The 13,458-nt window shown below is 50.4% G+C and overlaps 1 protein-coding gene across 3 annotated transcripts in view; it reads left to right on the top strand.

The window, feature by feature from the left end:
* Positions 1 to 13,458, top strand: part of NUP210 (nucleoporin 210) — a 109,373-nt gene that overhangs the window by 44,695 nt on the left and 51,220 nt on the right. For all 3 annotated transcript variants that reach the window (XM_058725848.1, XM_058725847.1, XM_058725850.1), the window contains exon 14: positions 4,328 to 4,473. In XM_058725848.1, coding sequence (XP_058581831.1) covers positions 4,328 to 4,473 — 146 coding nt within the window. The remainder of the gene's footprint in view (positions 1 to 4,327; positions 4,474 to 13,458) is intronic.

Here is a 13,458-nt window from a genome sequence, read left to right as displayed (position 1 = left end):
CTCAGTATGTGTGTGTGACTCATCAGACTTCGTGGGAGGGCGGGCTATGGTTGGCCCACGTGTCAGATGAAGAGACAGGGAGCTGCTCTTCACTAGCTAGCTGCTCAGGGTCACACAAGGGCACAGGTGAGGGTGGGATACAGACCTGGGTGTGTCTGACACTGACCGTGGAGCCATCATCCCCTGAGAGGTGGAGACGGGGCAGTGAGGGGATTCCTGTGGATGAAGAAAGCCAAGGACTGACAATCTAGTGAGGGAGGAAGGTTTGGGGAGGGGTTGGAAGTAACAGGTGGGCAGGGCCTTGGTGGTCAGCCGCCTGGGATAAAGACCTCCGCGTGAGGGAGAGAGAGGCCCGCTGAGGCAGGAGAGGAGCTGCCCCCCTGCGCTGCCCCTGACGTGTGTCCGGGAGGGGAGCCTGCAGGCCGCGGCCCAGGCACCGGCTTGGCACCCAGGAGGTCCTGGGAATGGGGGACAAGGTTTGGGATTCACAACTATGGGTCTGAGCGTCACTTCTTTCTCACATTGGCTGTGTGATGGTGGACAAGTTGCCCAGCCTCTCTGAACCTACAATCCTTATGGGTAAAATAGGGATACCCGCTCCTCACTAGCTGTGAGGGTTATGAACGAATGTGCCTCAGCCCAGCGCAAGAAGCATGTTTCAAGGAGATTGGTTCTGAAGGTAGCAGCCGAGACCAACACCCGTGGTGTCAAAATTTCCCTCAGAAAGCTCCTGGAATGTCCCTTGGTGTAGAGTACATGTGTGGCTTGGTGAAGCCTCGCTTATAGGGTCCAGGCTATATGAGAAATACATACCTTCTAACCTGAAGCCTAGCCTGGCCACAGAGATGCAGGCGTCCAGAGGATCTGTGGGGCCAGTGACCAGGTGGGGCCAGCGGGTTGAGTGACATCTGTCTGGGGCCCAGGAGGCTCATGGGACAGGTGCTTGGGGGCAGATGTATCCCCACGCTAGGCTTCCTTCTCTGTCTGTCTGTCTCAGGTGAGATTGCCTGGTTGAGAGGACACGTGATGGGTCCCTCAGTGGCTGCAGCCCCAGGCCCCAAGACCCCCTCTCGGTGAGTTTGGGGCTCCACTTTCTTCCTGCTGGAGTTGGCAGCTGGGGTCCCATTTCCTCCTTGTCCTCATCGCTGAAGCCCCCTTGGAAGCTGTTTGGCCGTGGGCACCATTGCAAGCCTTTGATGGAGCCCCAGGGCTCTGGGCTTGGCGGGGTGCTGCGACACCTGGGCTCCTGCTCTGCCCTGGCCCTTGCTCTGCTCCCAGCCTCGGCTGGTTTTCAGCAGCCTGTTCGCTGAGCACCTAGTAAGTGCTGTGCTCTGGGGGTTCCTGGTGAACACGAGACGCGTGGTGTCTCCTTCATGGCCCACTAAGAACCAAGACAGGTGGCTCCACAGGCATTTACGGTGCCTGGGACGGAGTGGGCCGGCGGGCGAGCACAGGGACCGTGAGTTCTGTCCCACCCCTGGGCGTGCACTCGGCAGGAAAACCTGAACATATTCCTCGGCAGAAGTTGGGTGCCTGAGCCAGTTTGGGGATGTCTGGGAAGGCTGCTTAAATGAAGTGAGAGCTGAACCTGAAGGATGGGAGGGGGAAAATTAGGAGAAGAGTGTTCTGAGAAGCAGGAAGAGTAGGTCAGGAGTCAGAGACCGCACAGGGAGTGACACGTTCCAAGTTCAGCCCCAGGTCAGGGTGGAGGTCGTGGGACGGGAGAGCCTGGCACTCGGGGAGTGCTGAGTCTCTACACCAGGCAGGCTGGGGCAGGGGGCAGAGGGCATCACGCTCAGGCCGCCCTGCCCCCACTCCCCAGCACCCACTTCCCAGCTCTGCAGAGGACCCGGCGTCCTGTCTCACATTCAGGGCCGAGTCCAGGAGAGCATTCGCCCAGCCTCTCTGAATCCGACCGGAAGCCAGCAGGCTCCACACTCAGACCTAGCATTGCCCTATTCGCTGTGTGTGATTGTGGACACAGGCCCACTGGGCAGAGCTGCAGTTTTCCGGGGCTCGTGGGCTCTGCCCGTGGACTCTATAGCCCACCCTTCCTGGCAGTGCGGGGACTTCTGCCCTGGCCACAGTGGTGGCCACTGACACAACAGCGTGCTCTGTCCCAACCCTGGAAACATCGCCAGTGCTCCTCAGCTGGTGAATGGATGAGCAGACTGACTGTGGGGCACCCTCGCAGCACAGTATTCCGCAATAAAAAGGAACCGGCTTACTGATCATGGGACAGCATAGATGAATTTCAAAAACATGCTGCGTGACAGCCGCCAGACCCAAAGAATGCGCTTCATTGGCGTGCAGTGGGGGGCACACCGATCTCCATGGAGAGAGAGACGGAAAGTCCAGCAGTGGCTGCCGGGGACTGGAGAGGGGAGGGCGCCACTGGCCATGGGTGCAGGTTTTGTTTTGGGAGATGAGATGTTCTAGAATTAGTGGTGGTAGTTGCCCAACTCTGTGAATGTGTTAAAAAACCACTGAATTGTGTGTGCACTCGAAATGGGTGATTCTGGGGGGCCTGGGTGGCTCAGTCGGTTAAGCGTCAGACTTCGGCCTGGGTCATGATCTCATGGTTCATCAGTTCGAGCCCCGCACCGGGCTCTGTGCTGACAGCCTGGAGCCTGCTGCGGATTCTGTGTCTCCCTCTCTCTCTCTGCCCCACTCCTGCTCATGCTCTCTCTCTCTCTCTCTCTCTCAAAAATAAACAAACATTAAAAAAAAAAGCTAAAAAAAAGTAAATGGGTGATTCTGTGACATGTGAGTTATAGTTCAATAAAATTATTATTTCATAAAACCCCAAAACCCTTAAACCATGATGTAAAACGAATGCCATAGTGCTTGCTTCCAGGGAAAGGGGTGAGCGGGGATTGCCTGAGAAGGAGCAGGAGGGAACCGTGGGGATAGGTCGTGTCCCGCATCTTGGTAGAGGTTAGGGCTTCACAGGTAGACGCGTCTGTCAGAACTCATGGCATGGTCCACTTAAGATCTGTACTATTTCACTATGTGTAAATTTGACCTTCGGGAAAGAGAACCATGAAGAAATATCGGACTGTGGATAATTCTATGTATGCTAAAGCATTTGGAATGAAGTGTACTGATGCCTGCAACTTACTTTTAAATGCATAAAAAAAATAAGATCAGTGGGTAGATGGGTAGGGGGATGGATGGATATGCGGTAGGAGAAATATAGCGAAATATTCATTGTAGAATCTAGGGGATGGGTATGTGGGGTTTCACAGATTTTTTTTTCTAAATGTTTGGAAACAAAACAATAAAATACCGTTACACTCCCACTAGAATGCCTTTTTTAAAAATTGTGGAAAATACCAAGTATTGGCAGGGATGCTGTGCAGCAACTAAGAACAGTATAGCTTGATGTAACCATTTTAGGGAACATATTTGGCAGTGATGGTGATATACAAACATACCCGTGCTCCTGGGGAATAAGGACTAGGGGTGAAGATACCGGACTCTTAGGGATACGCCCAGCAGAAATGCCGAAATGCGTCCACCCCAGAAAACACGCATACGTGTTCACAGCAGCACCCTGCTTCAAAGCCCCACTCTGCAAACAACCCAGATGTTTGCAGTAGCATGGGGAAATCAGTCGCTACATATTCATACAGTGAAGTCATATTTACAAATGCGGATAAAAGATGTACATTGTGCAAAGTGTAAGGAGAGCTCTCACCACCAGTGTTGAGCTTAAGAGGATAGACGCACAGGACTTTATGCTCAGTGACTCCCTTCATGTAAAATATAGAAGTCAGCAAAATTAAGCTGTTAGAAGTCAGGTGGCAGTGGTTTTCCTCTGGGGAGGGCTAGTGACCAGAAAGATCTATGGGAGATTCAGGGATACAGGTCATAGTGTTTCTCTAGATACAGGGTGTGTTCAGTTGGTGGGGGAAAAAATCATTATGAATGGTATGCTTATGATAAGTGTATTTTGGAATGGGAATTATACTTCAGATTTAAAAAAACATTTTTTTTAATGTTTATTATTTTTGAGACAGAGAGACAGAGCGCGAGTGGGGGAGGGACAGAGAGAGAGGGAGACACAGGATCCAAAGCAGGCTCCAGGCTCTGAGCTGTCAGCACGGAGCCCGATGCGGGGCTCGAACCCACGAACCGTGAGATCATGACCTGAGCCGAAGTCGGACGCTTAACCGATTGAGCCACCCAGGCGCCCCAGTTCAGATTTTTTAGTTAAAAAAGTTAGATTGTGTATCAAGCCCAGGATGAAGGAGGGGCTGTCAGCCTGTCATGTTTTTCTTGGCAAAGGCAAGTTCACAGGGATCGTTTGGTTCTCTTCTTACAGGGAGGCTGCAGCCAGGCTCTGAGCACTGCAGCGGGGTCAAGGTGAGAGCGGAGGCCCAGGGCTACACCACACTCCTCGTGAGCTACAAACATGGCCACATCCACCTGAGTGCCCGGATCACCATCGCTGCCTACCTGCCCCTCAAGGTGAGCCCACCTCTTCCCCTTGATGCGAATAATTCAGTTGCTCTGGCAAATTTGTATTAAAACCCGATTGGTGGGGCGCCTGGGTGGCTCAGTCGGTTGAGCGTCTGACTCCGGCTCAGGTCATGATCTCACTGTTCGTGAGTTTGAGTCCCGCGTCGGGCTCTGTGCTGACAGCTCGGAGCCTGGAGCCTGCTTCCGATTCTGTCTCTCTCTGCCCCTCGCCTGCTCACACTCTGTTTCTCTCTCTCTGAAGTATACAATGGAACATAAAAAAAATTTTTTTTTAAACCCTGATTGGTCAGAATAGCTTTTGGAATAGCTCCCGCTCCCTCTCGTCATCAAGCTGAAATCAGGAAGTGTGTAGAAAGAGCAGGGCCTCCCTGATGGCGGAAGGTGATCGTTGACATCTGTGGGGATGAAATGCTGTCTGCAGAGGATTCTGGTGCCTGCCTGACATCAGGTACCCAGCTGGTGTGTGAGTCCCCCTTCATCTCTCTGTGGCGAGAGGCCTTCAGAGCTCAGAACTCACTGCCTCGGCTTTGACACTGACTGCCGAGTTTGAATCCAGGTCTGACACCAACTCGGTGGCATTGACTAGTTTAATTTTCTGGGCCTCTGTTTCCCTGCCTGTAAAATGGGGCTAATACAGCACCTAAATCATAGGGTTATGGTGTGGATTAGCGGGGCTAGTGAATGAGAGAGGCTTAGAACAGTGCCTGGGAGGTAGTGAGTGCTCAGTAAGGGTTAGTTTAAAATACAGATGAAAGAGAACCAGACCTTCCTCCAAGGGTGGATGGGAAGGCTTCACGCAGGCCCCGCCGCAGGAAGTGGACCTAATGCAAAGCCTGCCTCTCACACAGGAGGTCCAGAGAGGGTGTGTCAGCTCCCCCTTCAGGGGGCAAAAGGGTTGTCCCGGGGCGCCTCCCAGGGGCCTCCCGGGCTGGGACAGTCAGGGCTTACATTTCCCTGACCCCCAGCTCCAGCCTGCAGGGCAGTTCTGGTCCCCTTGGTTTTCGGCAACATGTTTTCTTCCCCCATGTTTCTCTCACCCATTAGAGGCAGGGTCCGTGAGATTAGAGCCTTTCACCTCTGAAACCCTAGCCTGGAGCATGGTGTTTGATACAGAGCAGGTAACCACCAACAGGTTTTTTTTCCCTTTTTTTTTTTTCAATTGACGTATAATTGACATATAACATTATATTAGTTTCAGGTGTATGACATAATGATTCAATATCTGTGTATATTGTGAAATGATCACCACAGTAAGTCTGGTTAATATCCAGCACCAAAGGTACACATCTTTTTCTTGTGGTGACAACTTTTGAGATCTACTCTTAGCAACTCTCAAATATACAATACGGTATTGTTAACTGCAGGCTTCATGCTGTGCATTACATCGCCGTGAGTTATTTATTTTATAACTGGAAGTTTCTACCTTTTGACTCCCTTCACCCATTTCCTGCCCCACACCCCTCCGCAGCAACCACCAATCTGTTCTCTGTATCTATGACTTTTCTTTTTTTTTTTTTTTAGATTACACACATCAGTGAGATCATACAGTGCTTGTCTTACTCTGTCTGACTTAATTCACTTAGCATAATGCCCTCAAGGTCCATCCACGGTGTTGCAAATAGTAGATTTCCTTCTTTTTTATGGTTAAATAATATTCCTCTCTGTGTATGTGTGTCATCTTTATTCATCCATCAATGAACACTTAAGTTATTTCCATATCCTGGCTATTGTAAATAATGCTATAATGAACACGGGAGTGCAAATATCTTTTTGAGTTAGTGTTTTCCTTTCCTGCGGTTAAATACCCAGAAGTGGGTATTATCTGAGAAGGGTTGTTTTGTTTAGAATGAATGAGTGGGCAAATGTGTCCAGGCTTACCAGCCAGGACTGGAGCCAGGTCTCCTGACCCCCCCCACACCAAAATTTGTATGAATACCTACTACACCAGTCCCGGCTCTACACCTTAGGAATACAACAGAGCAAAAAACACACAGAAATCCCTGCCCTCACGAAACTGACATTCTAGCAGAGACGGAGGTGGAGACAGTAATAAGCCAATGCATACCATGGAAAAAGTAAGGAAGGAGAGGGTGATAGGGAGGGTAGTAGAAGGGAGGGTGGCAATGTAAAATTAGGAAGTCAGGATCCCCTCACTGATCAGGAAGCACTGAGAGGGCTCAGAGAACAGGTTTCAAGAGGATCGACCTCTCTAAGATGGATGGCGTCAGTCACTCTTGAGGATGAGGTGCGGTTTCCCTAGGACCCTGAGGAGAGATTCTTCAGGGCTCTTCCTGGGTGCTTGCTTCATGACCAGACATCCCAATTATCTGGGGTGTGTGGCTGAAGCATCAGAGGGCACCGAATGAGCTCACTGTCCTGAGGTGGGATTAAGGGTGAAGATAATGTAGACGTGTCCCCAGTCAAGGCTTCCTGACTAGACAAGCTGTAGGAGAAAGATATGACTTTCTTTTTTTATCTTTCTTCTGTCTTGATAACAGTTAAGATCAGGTTTATTTACATGTAATAAAATCTAAAACAGTGTCTTAGCCAAAAGAGTTTATTTCTCTTTCACGTTTATTTCAGGTCTTGCCTGGGGCTAGTGTGACAGTTCCATAGTATCAGGGACCTAGGTTTCTGTCTTTCCTCATTCTAGTATGTGGCTTTCATCCCCAAGTTTGCCTCACAGTCTGAAATAGCTGCTGGAACTCCAGCTATCATATCTGTATCCCACATAGCTAAAAGAGGAAAGAGCTCTCCTTTCAGCTAAGTTAGCTTCTTGTAGTAGACTTGTCAGGAGTTTAAAAGAACAGTTTCTACCTGCATCTCACTGGCCAGAACTAAATCCATTGGCCATACCTAGCTTCAGCAGAGACCAGGAAATATTTTAGCTAGATACTTTTCTACCCTGACAAAATGAGGGTTCTTTTCTTTAAGGAAGAGGGGAGCATAGAAACTAGGAAAGCAACTATCAGTGACTGTTTGCTTGTCCATCTGTCAATTTACCCTGCAGATTGTCCCTGGGCACTTTGTTGGTACAGTCCAGGCTGGGGAGACAGAGATCCCAGGTGAAGTCCCATACTGTGCCCTGGGTGGCCACTGGTCTGTGGGGGAGGCAGCTGCTGAGACAACTGCAATGAGCATGACAGAGATAAGGAAGAGTCCCGAGGGGGACAGGTCACCAGCGAACACAGAAGGAGAAGGAGGGCATGGAGGCAGCAAGCTTGGCTGCTGAGAGCACTGGAAATAGTATATCTCGGGTGAGATAAGAGGCTGGGAAGTCTCCGTGGGTCAGATCAAGGAAGGTTTTGAATGCTGGGCTAGGGGCTAGATATTTATTCTGTTCTCACCCAGCAGTGGGCAGCTGGTGAAGGTCAGGGGAGGACAAAATCAGGTCCACACATAAGATGGGCACCGCTCAGCTCTGGCCCCCACCCCTGACTTATGTGTACCTTCCTCCGTCTGTTTGGACTATGGAGGCCTTGTGCTTGCTGGGTACCTAATTCCTTCCGCGGTCCGCACCCCAGGTACTCTTCAGCTTTTGTCTGCTGCAGGGATCTGGAGACCCATGACCCCCATGCAGGTTACCCTCTGGGAGCCCCCAGTGCCCGGGTGTGAGGACCCCCCCTGGCTCCCCGTTCCCACGATGGAGCCGTTCAGTACGGCTGAACACGATGACCCCGGAGCCGCTGGGATAGCCGGGGGAAGTGGGGCCTTCACTTCCAACCACCCCGCCCCTCTCCTGCTGTCTTTTGGTCCTAGACCAAACGTGAGTATCCTGTGAAGGGGTGCGTGCATTCCATCTGCTAGAAATGTAAACCGTCTGCGCTAAGGGCCTCTGGATGTTTAGACTCACCCTCTTGGTTCTGCAAATCAGGAGACCGAGGCCCAGAGTAGACGTCTGGTCTGACGTGCACAGGCCCTCTCCTCTCTGGCTTTGCCCCTTCAAGTATCTGTGCTCTGACATCCACTGAGGAGCCCTTATGATTTATGAGCGTCCTTCGTTAGCAGTGGTGATTATTAACCTTTCTCCCTGGCACAGAGTTCTCTGGCCCGTTTATGCCTGAATGGGAGGAGAATTACACGCAAAGGTGGTAATTCATAGTTTGGCAGCTGTTAATTATAGGACGTGTGGTGCCTTGACACAGTCTTTCCCTTTGGGCTGGTGGTGGAAAAAAAAATCCTTTGGCAGGGTTTACAGTGACCTGTTTTGCCCGCAGTGAAGTTTTGCTGGTTGTAGCATTGACACATGGGGAAGAACAGGGGATCTGCAGTCGGAACAGACTGGATACACTTGGACACGTTGGTTCACTTTGCTGGGATTCATGTTTTCCATCTGTAAAATGGGGATGATAAGGATAGTTGATAATAACACGGGCCATTTTTTTTTTTTTTAATGTTCACTTATGTTTGACAGAATGCGAGTGGGAGAGGGGCAGAGACCGGACAGAGGATCCGAAGCAGGCTCTGAGCTGTCAGTGCAGAGCCGGATGCAGGGCTCAAACTCATGAACCGAGAGAGCACAACCTGAGGTGAAGTCTGACACTCAAATGACTGAGCCACCCAGGTGCCCTAGCTCAGGTCCTTTATTGAGCCCGTGTTGCTGGACATGTATTTGGGGCTTTCATTCACATTCCCTTTACTTATTTTGAGACAGAGAGGGAAAGAGAGAATCCCAAGCAGGCTCTGCACTGTCAGCACAGAGCACGATGTGGGTCTCCAACTCACACACCATGAGATCATGACCTGAGCCAAAGTCAAGATCAGAGGCTTAACTGACTGAGCCACCCAGGCACCTCCTGCCCCCAACTCCTTGAATCTCTATGGTAATCCCACGAGGTGCAAGTTCTTGTTATACCCATTTTACAGAATGCAGAGACTGAGCCTCCTAGAGGTTAACCTGCTTGCGGTCACACAGCTAGCCGGTAACAGCTTCATTCTAGTTCTGACGACAGAAACAAATGACTGCATACAAAGTGATGGCAGGTAGTAATAAGGGCAGTTGAGCGGGAAAGGAGGTAGCAGGTGACAAGAGGTTCTGCCTTACGGGATCAGAGACGGCCTCTTGGAGGAGGTGATGTTTGAGCAAAGAGGCCTGAGTGGAGTAGGAGGGCCAGGGAGGAAAAGTCAAAGGCCCTGGTCATGCTTGGCCATTCACATGCAGAAAAAGGGCTATCTTGATGGTTTCAAAACCTGGGCATGCAACAAGGCAGAGTCTGCGGGTGGGGGCGCCCCGGGGTTTTTGAAATTGCCTGCGTCTGCACACGTGCATATGTGTGCAGGGAGGGATTCCTGGAGAGTTGATAACCAATAGCAAATTCAGAAAAATACTGGAAAAAAAAAGTTAAAAGGACAGAATTCTCATTGACAAGTGATTCCCTTTCTTTGCTAAGGGTTTAATGTAAGTCCACAGCCAAGAGAAGCTGTGCCCCGTAGGCCTCAGCAGATCGTCACCCTGTGCCCCTCGAGGACGTGTGCATCTTAAAGCTGTCACTCCGGTGACTCCCCTCCGTAGCGAGGTGGCAACTGGCTGGGGCACTGCTCTGGGTCCAGGACTACGGGTGACAGCCAGGTGGTTGTCTGAATCTGTGAGGACGTCAGGTTCTTGGCAGTCGAGGAATTACACAGCCGCCGTGGGGGTGAGGGCATGGAGGGAGCTAGGTGAAGGGTCAGGGGGCCCTGAGGGGTGGGTCCGTCACCCCAGTCCTGGCAGGTGACTACAGAAATAGACTAACACCCTACAGTGAGTGGAGTTCACACATGCGGGTCCAAAATGGAAGGGGCTGGCACTGTCTGAGCGCTGGGATGCTTTGGTTCAGCCCAGGCTTTATGACATCCCAGCAATACATTCTGGTCTCTACCCGCAGAGGGGTGGGAAACTGGATGTTCTGCCTCAAGCAGCACCAACACTCAGGGCTCCAAGGATTCTTGGAGAGGAGAGCTTGGGAGAACCGGACCTGGACATAGCTGTCAAGTACACTACGTTATAGGCATTAAACTTAGGACTCCCTCGATCTGTGTTAGCGGTAGCCTCCATACTCCCAGCATGCTGGCCATTCTGAACCAGAAGCGGCCCCTGCCCTGGTGGACTCCGGGCTAATGCAGGCACGGCAGCTGTGTGCATCTGTGCTGTGCCCACAGCAGACATAGCTGATGGATCCTGGCGCCCTTTACTGCCTGGTGCTGATTCCACCTTAGGAACCGGCTCCGTGGACCCCCACCCTCGCCAGCTGTTGAAAGGCAGTCAGAGGAACAGGTGTTTGTAACTCTTGTTCTAAAAGACGTTGGGAATCATGAGAGGTTAAGGTATCGTTTAGGCCAAGAGTAGGGGACAGGCACACACTTAGTCACTGCAGCTTTGTAATGACCCATCTGTCAGACACATTGGTCTGTTTCCAGGTGTCAGTTTTAGGGTTTGGTTTTTGTTTTTACTATTATGTATATGTAAGTTATATAGTTCCAGAGTTAAAGCTATATCAGAAAGATACTTAGGGGTGCCTGGTGGCCCAGTTAAGCATCCAATTCTTGGTTTCAGCTTGGGTCGTGGTCTCATGGTTCCTGAATTTGAGCCCCGCGTCGAGCTCTGAGCTGACAGTGCAGAGGTTGCTTCAGATTCTCTCTCCCCCTCTCTCTCTGCCCTTCTCTCTCAAAATAAATAAATAAAACTTAAAAAAAAGAGAGATACTTAGAAATCTCACCTCCATTCCTTTTTGGGGGAGTCAAGAGTCACATGTAGACTTTTGACATGCTGGGTGGGTCAGCACCCCTAACCCCTGCGTAGTTCAAAGGTCAACTCTCTATACAAATATCAAATTGTTATGCTGTACATCTGAAGCCAATGCTATGTTATATGTCAATTATATCTCAATAAAAAGTTAAGTAAAAAAGTAACTAAATTCTTTAAAAAGAGTGCACATTTCCCTGCATACTCACCAGCAGAGTGTGTGCTCAAACTTTTAGATTCTTGCTAATCATATGGCTACGAAATAGTACCACGGGGTCACCTAGGTGGTTCAGGTCATGATCTCATGGTTCATGGGTTCAAGCCCCACATCGGGCTGTATGCTGACAGCTCAGAGCCTGGAGCCTGCTTCGGATTCTGTATCTCCCTCTCTCTGACCCATCCTCTGTTCATGTTCTGTCTCTCTCTCTCTCTCTCTCTCTCTCTCAAAAAATATATACGCATTAAAAAAAAATTAAAAAAAAAAAGAATCTAGGGGCAGGGTGCCTGGGTGGCTCAGTTGGTTAAGCATCAGACTTCAGCTCAGGTCACGATCTCACAGTTTGTGAGTTTGAGTCCCACATCGGGCTCTGTGCTAACAGCTCAGAGCCTGGAGCCTGCTTCGGATTCTGTGTCTCCCTCTCTCTCTGCCCCTCCCTGCTCACATTCTGTCTGTCTCTCTCAAAAATAAATAAACATTAAAAAAAAAAAAAGAAATAGTACCACAGAGTCGTTGTAATTTCCCTTGTCTTTTTTAAAAAAAATATTCTTGTTTTCTCTACATTTTTCATTTCTCATAGTTTGATTGCTGTGGTTATAGAAGAAAGCAGGCCCTACCTTTAATGAGCCCTTAGGCTGATCAGGGAGGTAGGTCCCCAGACCAATCATTTCCTTGCAGTATGCTGACACGAGGCAAAGCAGGGACCAGAGAATGAGCTGTCTGCCCCGGCAGGCTGGACGTCATCGGGTGAGGGAGGAAGTGGGGGCTTCTTGGAGAAAGGAGTAGGTAAGGGGACAGGGTCAGTGGGGTGGCTTCTGTGAGGGCTAGTCTAAAGGTGGGACTAGGAGAGATGGGGCGAGGGCTACCCTGGAAGAGCCCGAATCCTGGGCTAAGGCTTTCTTCTGAGGACAGCAGGTGCTACAGAATGGTTTAGTGCAGGAGTGATAGGGTCAGATCTGTGCTTTCAGAAGGGACATCTGGAAGTTCTTGGAGGGTAGAGTGGGGTCCAACAGGGAAGCCCGCTGGTAAGTAAGTAGTTGGGGCAACCTCAGCGAGACCCTCTAGAGCAGAGCAGGTAAGCCCCAGCAGGGAGCCAGGGAGCAAGGCTGCAGGACCCCTCAAAGAGACCCCAGCTGTGTCTGTGGAGGGAGGTGTCCTTGGGCAGAGCAAACCACGTCTTCCTGGCGGAGCTGGCCCTCTCCCTGATGTTGGATGGGAATGGCACCCTTTCTTATAGACTCTAAGCTCTGCCCTTGTCTGTGCAGGGAGGCCCTGGGACCCTCAGCACAAAGATTGTGAAAGCAGATGAGGGCTTTTATTAAAAAAAAAAATTGTTTTATTTTAAAGCTTATTTATTTTTGAGAGAGAGAGAAAGCACGTGCTCAAGTGAGTGAGGAAGGGGCAGATAGAGAGGGAGACACAGAATCCCAAGCAGGCCCCAGGATCTGAGCTGTCAGCACACAGCCTGATGTGGGGCTCAAACCCACGAACCGCGAGTTCATGACCTGAGCTGAATTCGGACGCTTAACCGACTAAGCCACCCAGGCGCTCCTAAAAAATTATTTTACTTTGTCCTTATTTGTTGAGTACTTTTAGGACTTAACGTTCACTCTTTCCTTCAGCAAATAATGATTGAGCACCGACTATGGGCCAGACACTGTTCTAAGTGCTGGGGACAAAGCAGGCAAAAAAGTCTTGCCCCCTCCCCTTCCCCCCAAAGCTTATCCGTACGTTGTAGAAAGTGTGGGAGAGTCTGTGGAGGAAAAAGGAAACAAACCGCCAGCAAGGACAGGCTGCCTGCGTTTCCCTCAGTCTTCTGGTGTGTTTCTTTGTAGGATGGCTTTATGCTTTTTAAAGCCACGCGGCTGTGATCAAACTGGAGTCAGTTTTGTATCCAGCTCTTTGTACATGCTGCCTCGGGGACCCGTGGAACCTCCCGTTGTGTGGATGTACCATGTTTATTTACCCAGCCCTGCACTGTGGATTTCAGATTGTTGCCTATGATTTGCTATTATAGGTAATAGTGTGACGAACG

The sequence above is a fragment of the Neofelis nebulosa genome, chromosome 4, assembly GCF_028018385.1.
Source record: "Neofelis nebulosa isolate mNeoNeb1 chromosome 4, mNeoNeb1.pri, whole genome shotgun sequence".
NCBI classification, from domain to species: Eukaryota; Metazoa; Chordata; class Mammalia; order Carnivora; family Felidae; genus Neofelis; species Neofelis nebulosa.
Note: the sequence above shows the minus strand (reverse complement) of the source record. Positions and strands in the feature narration are given on the sequence as shown.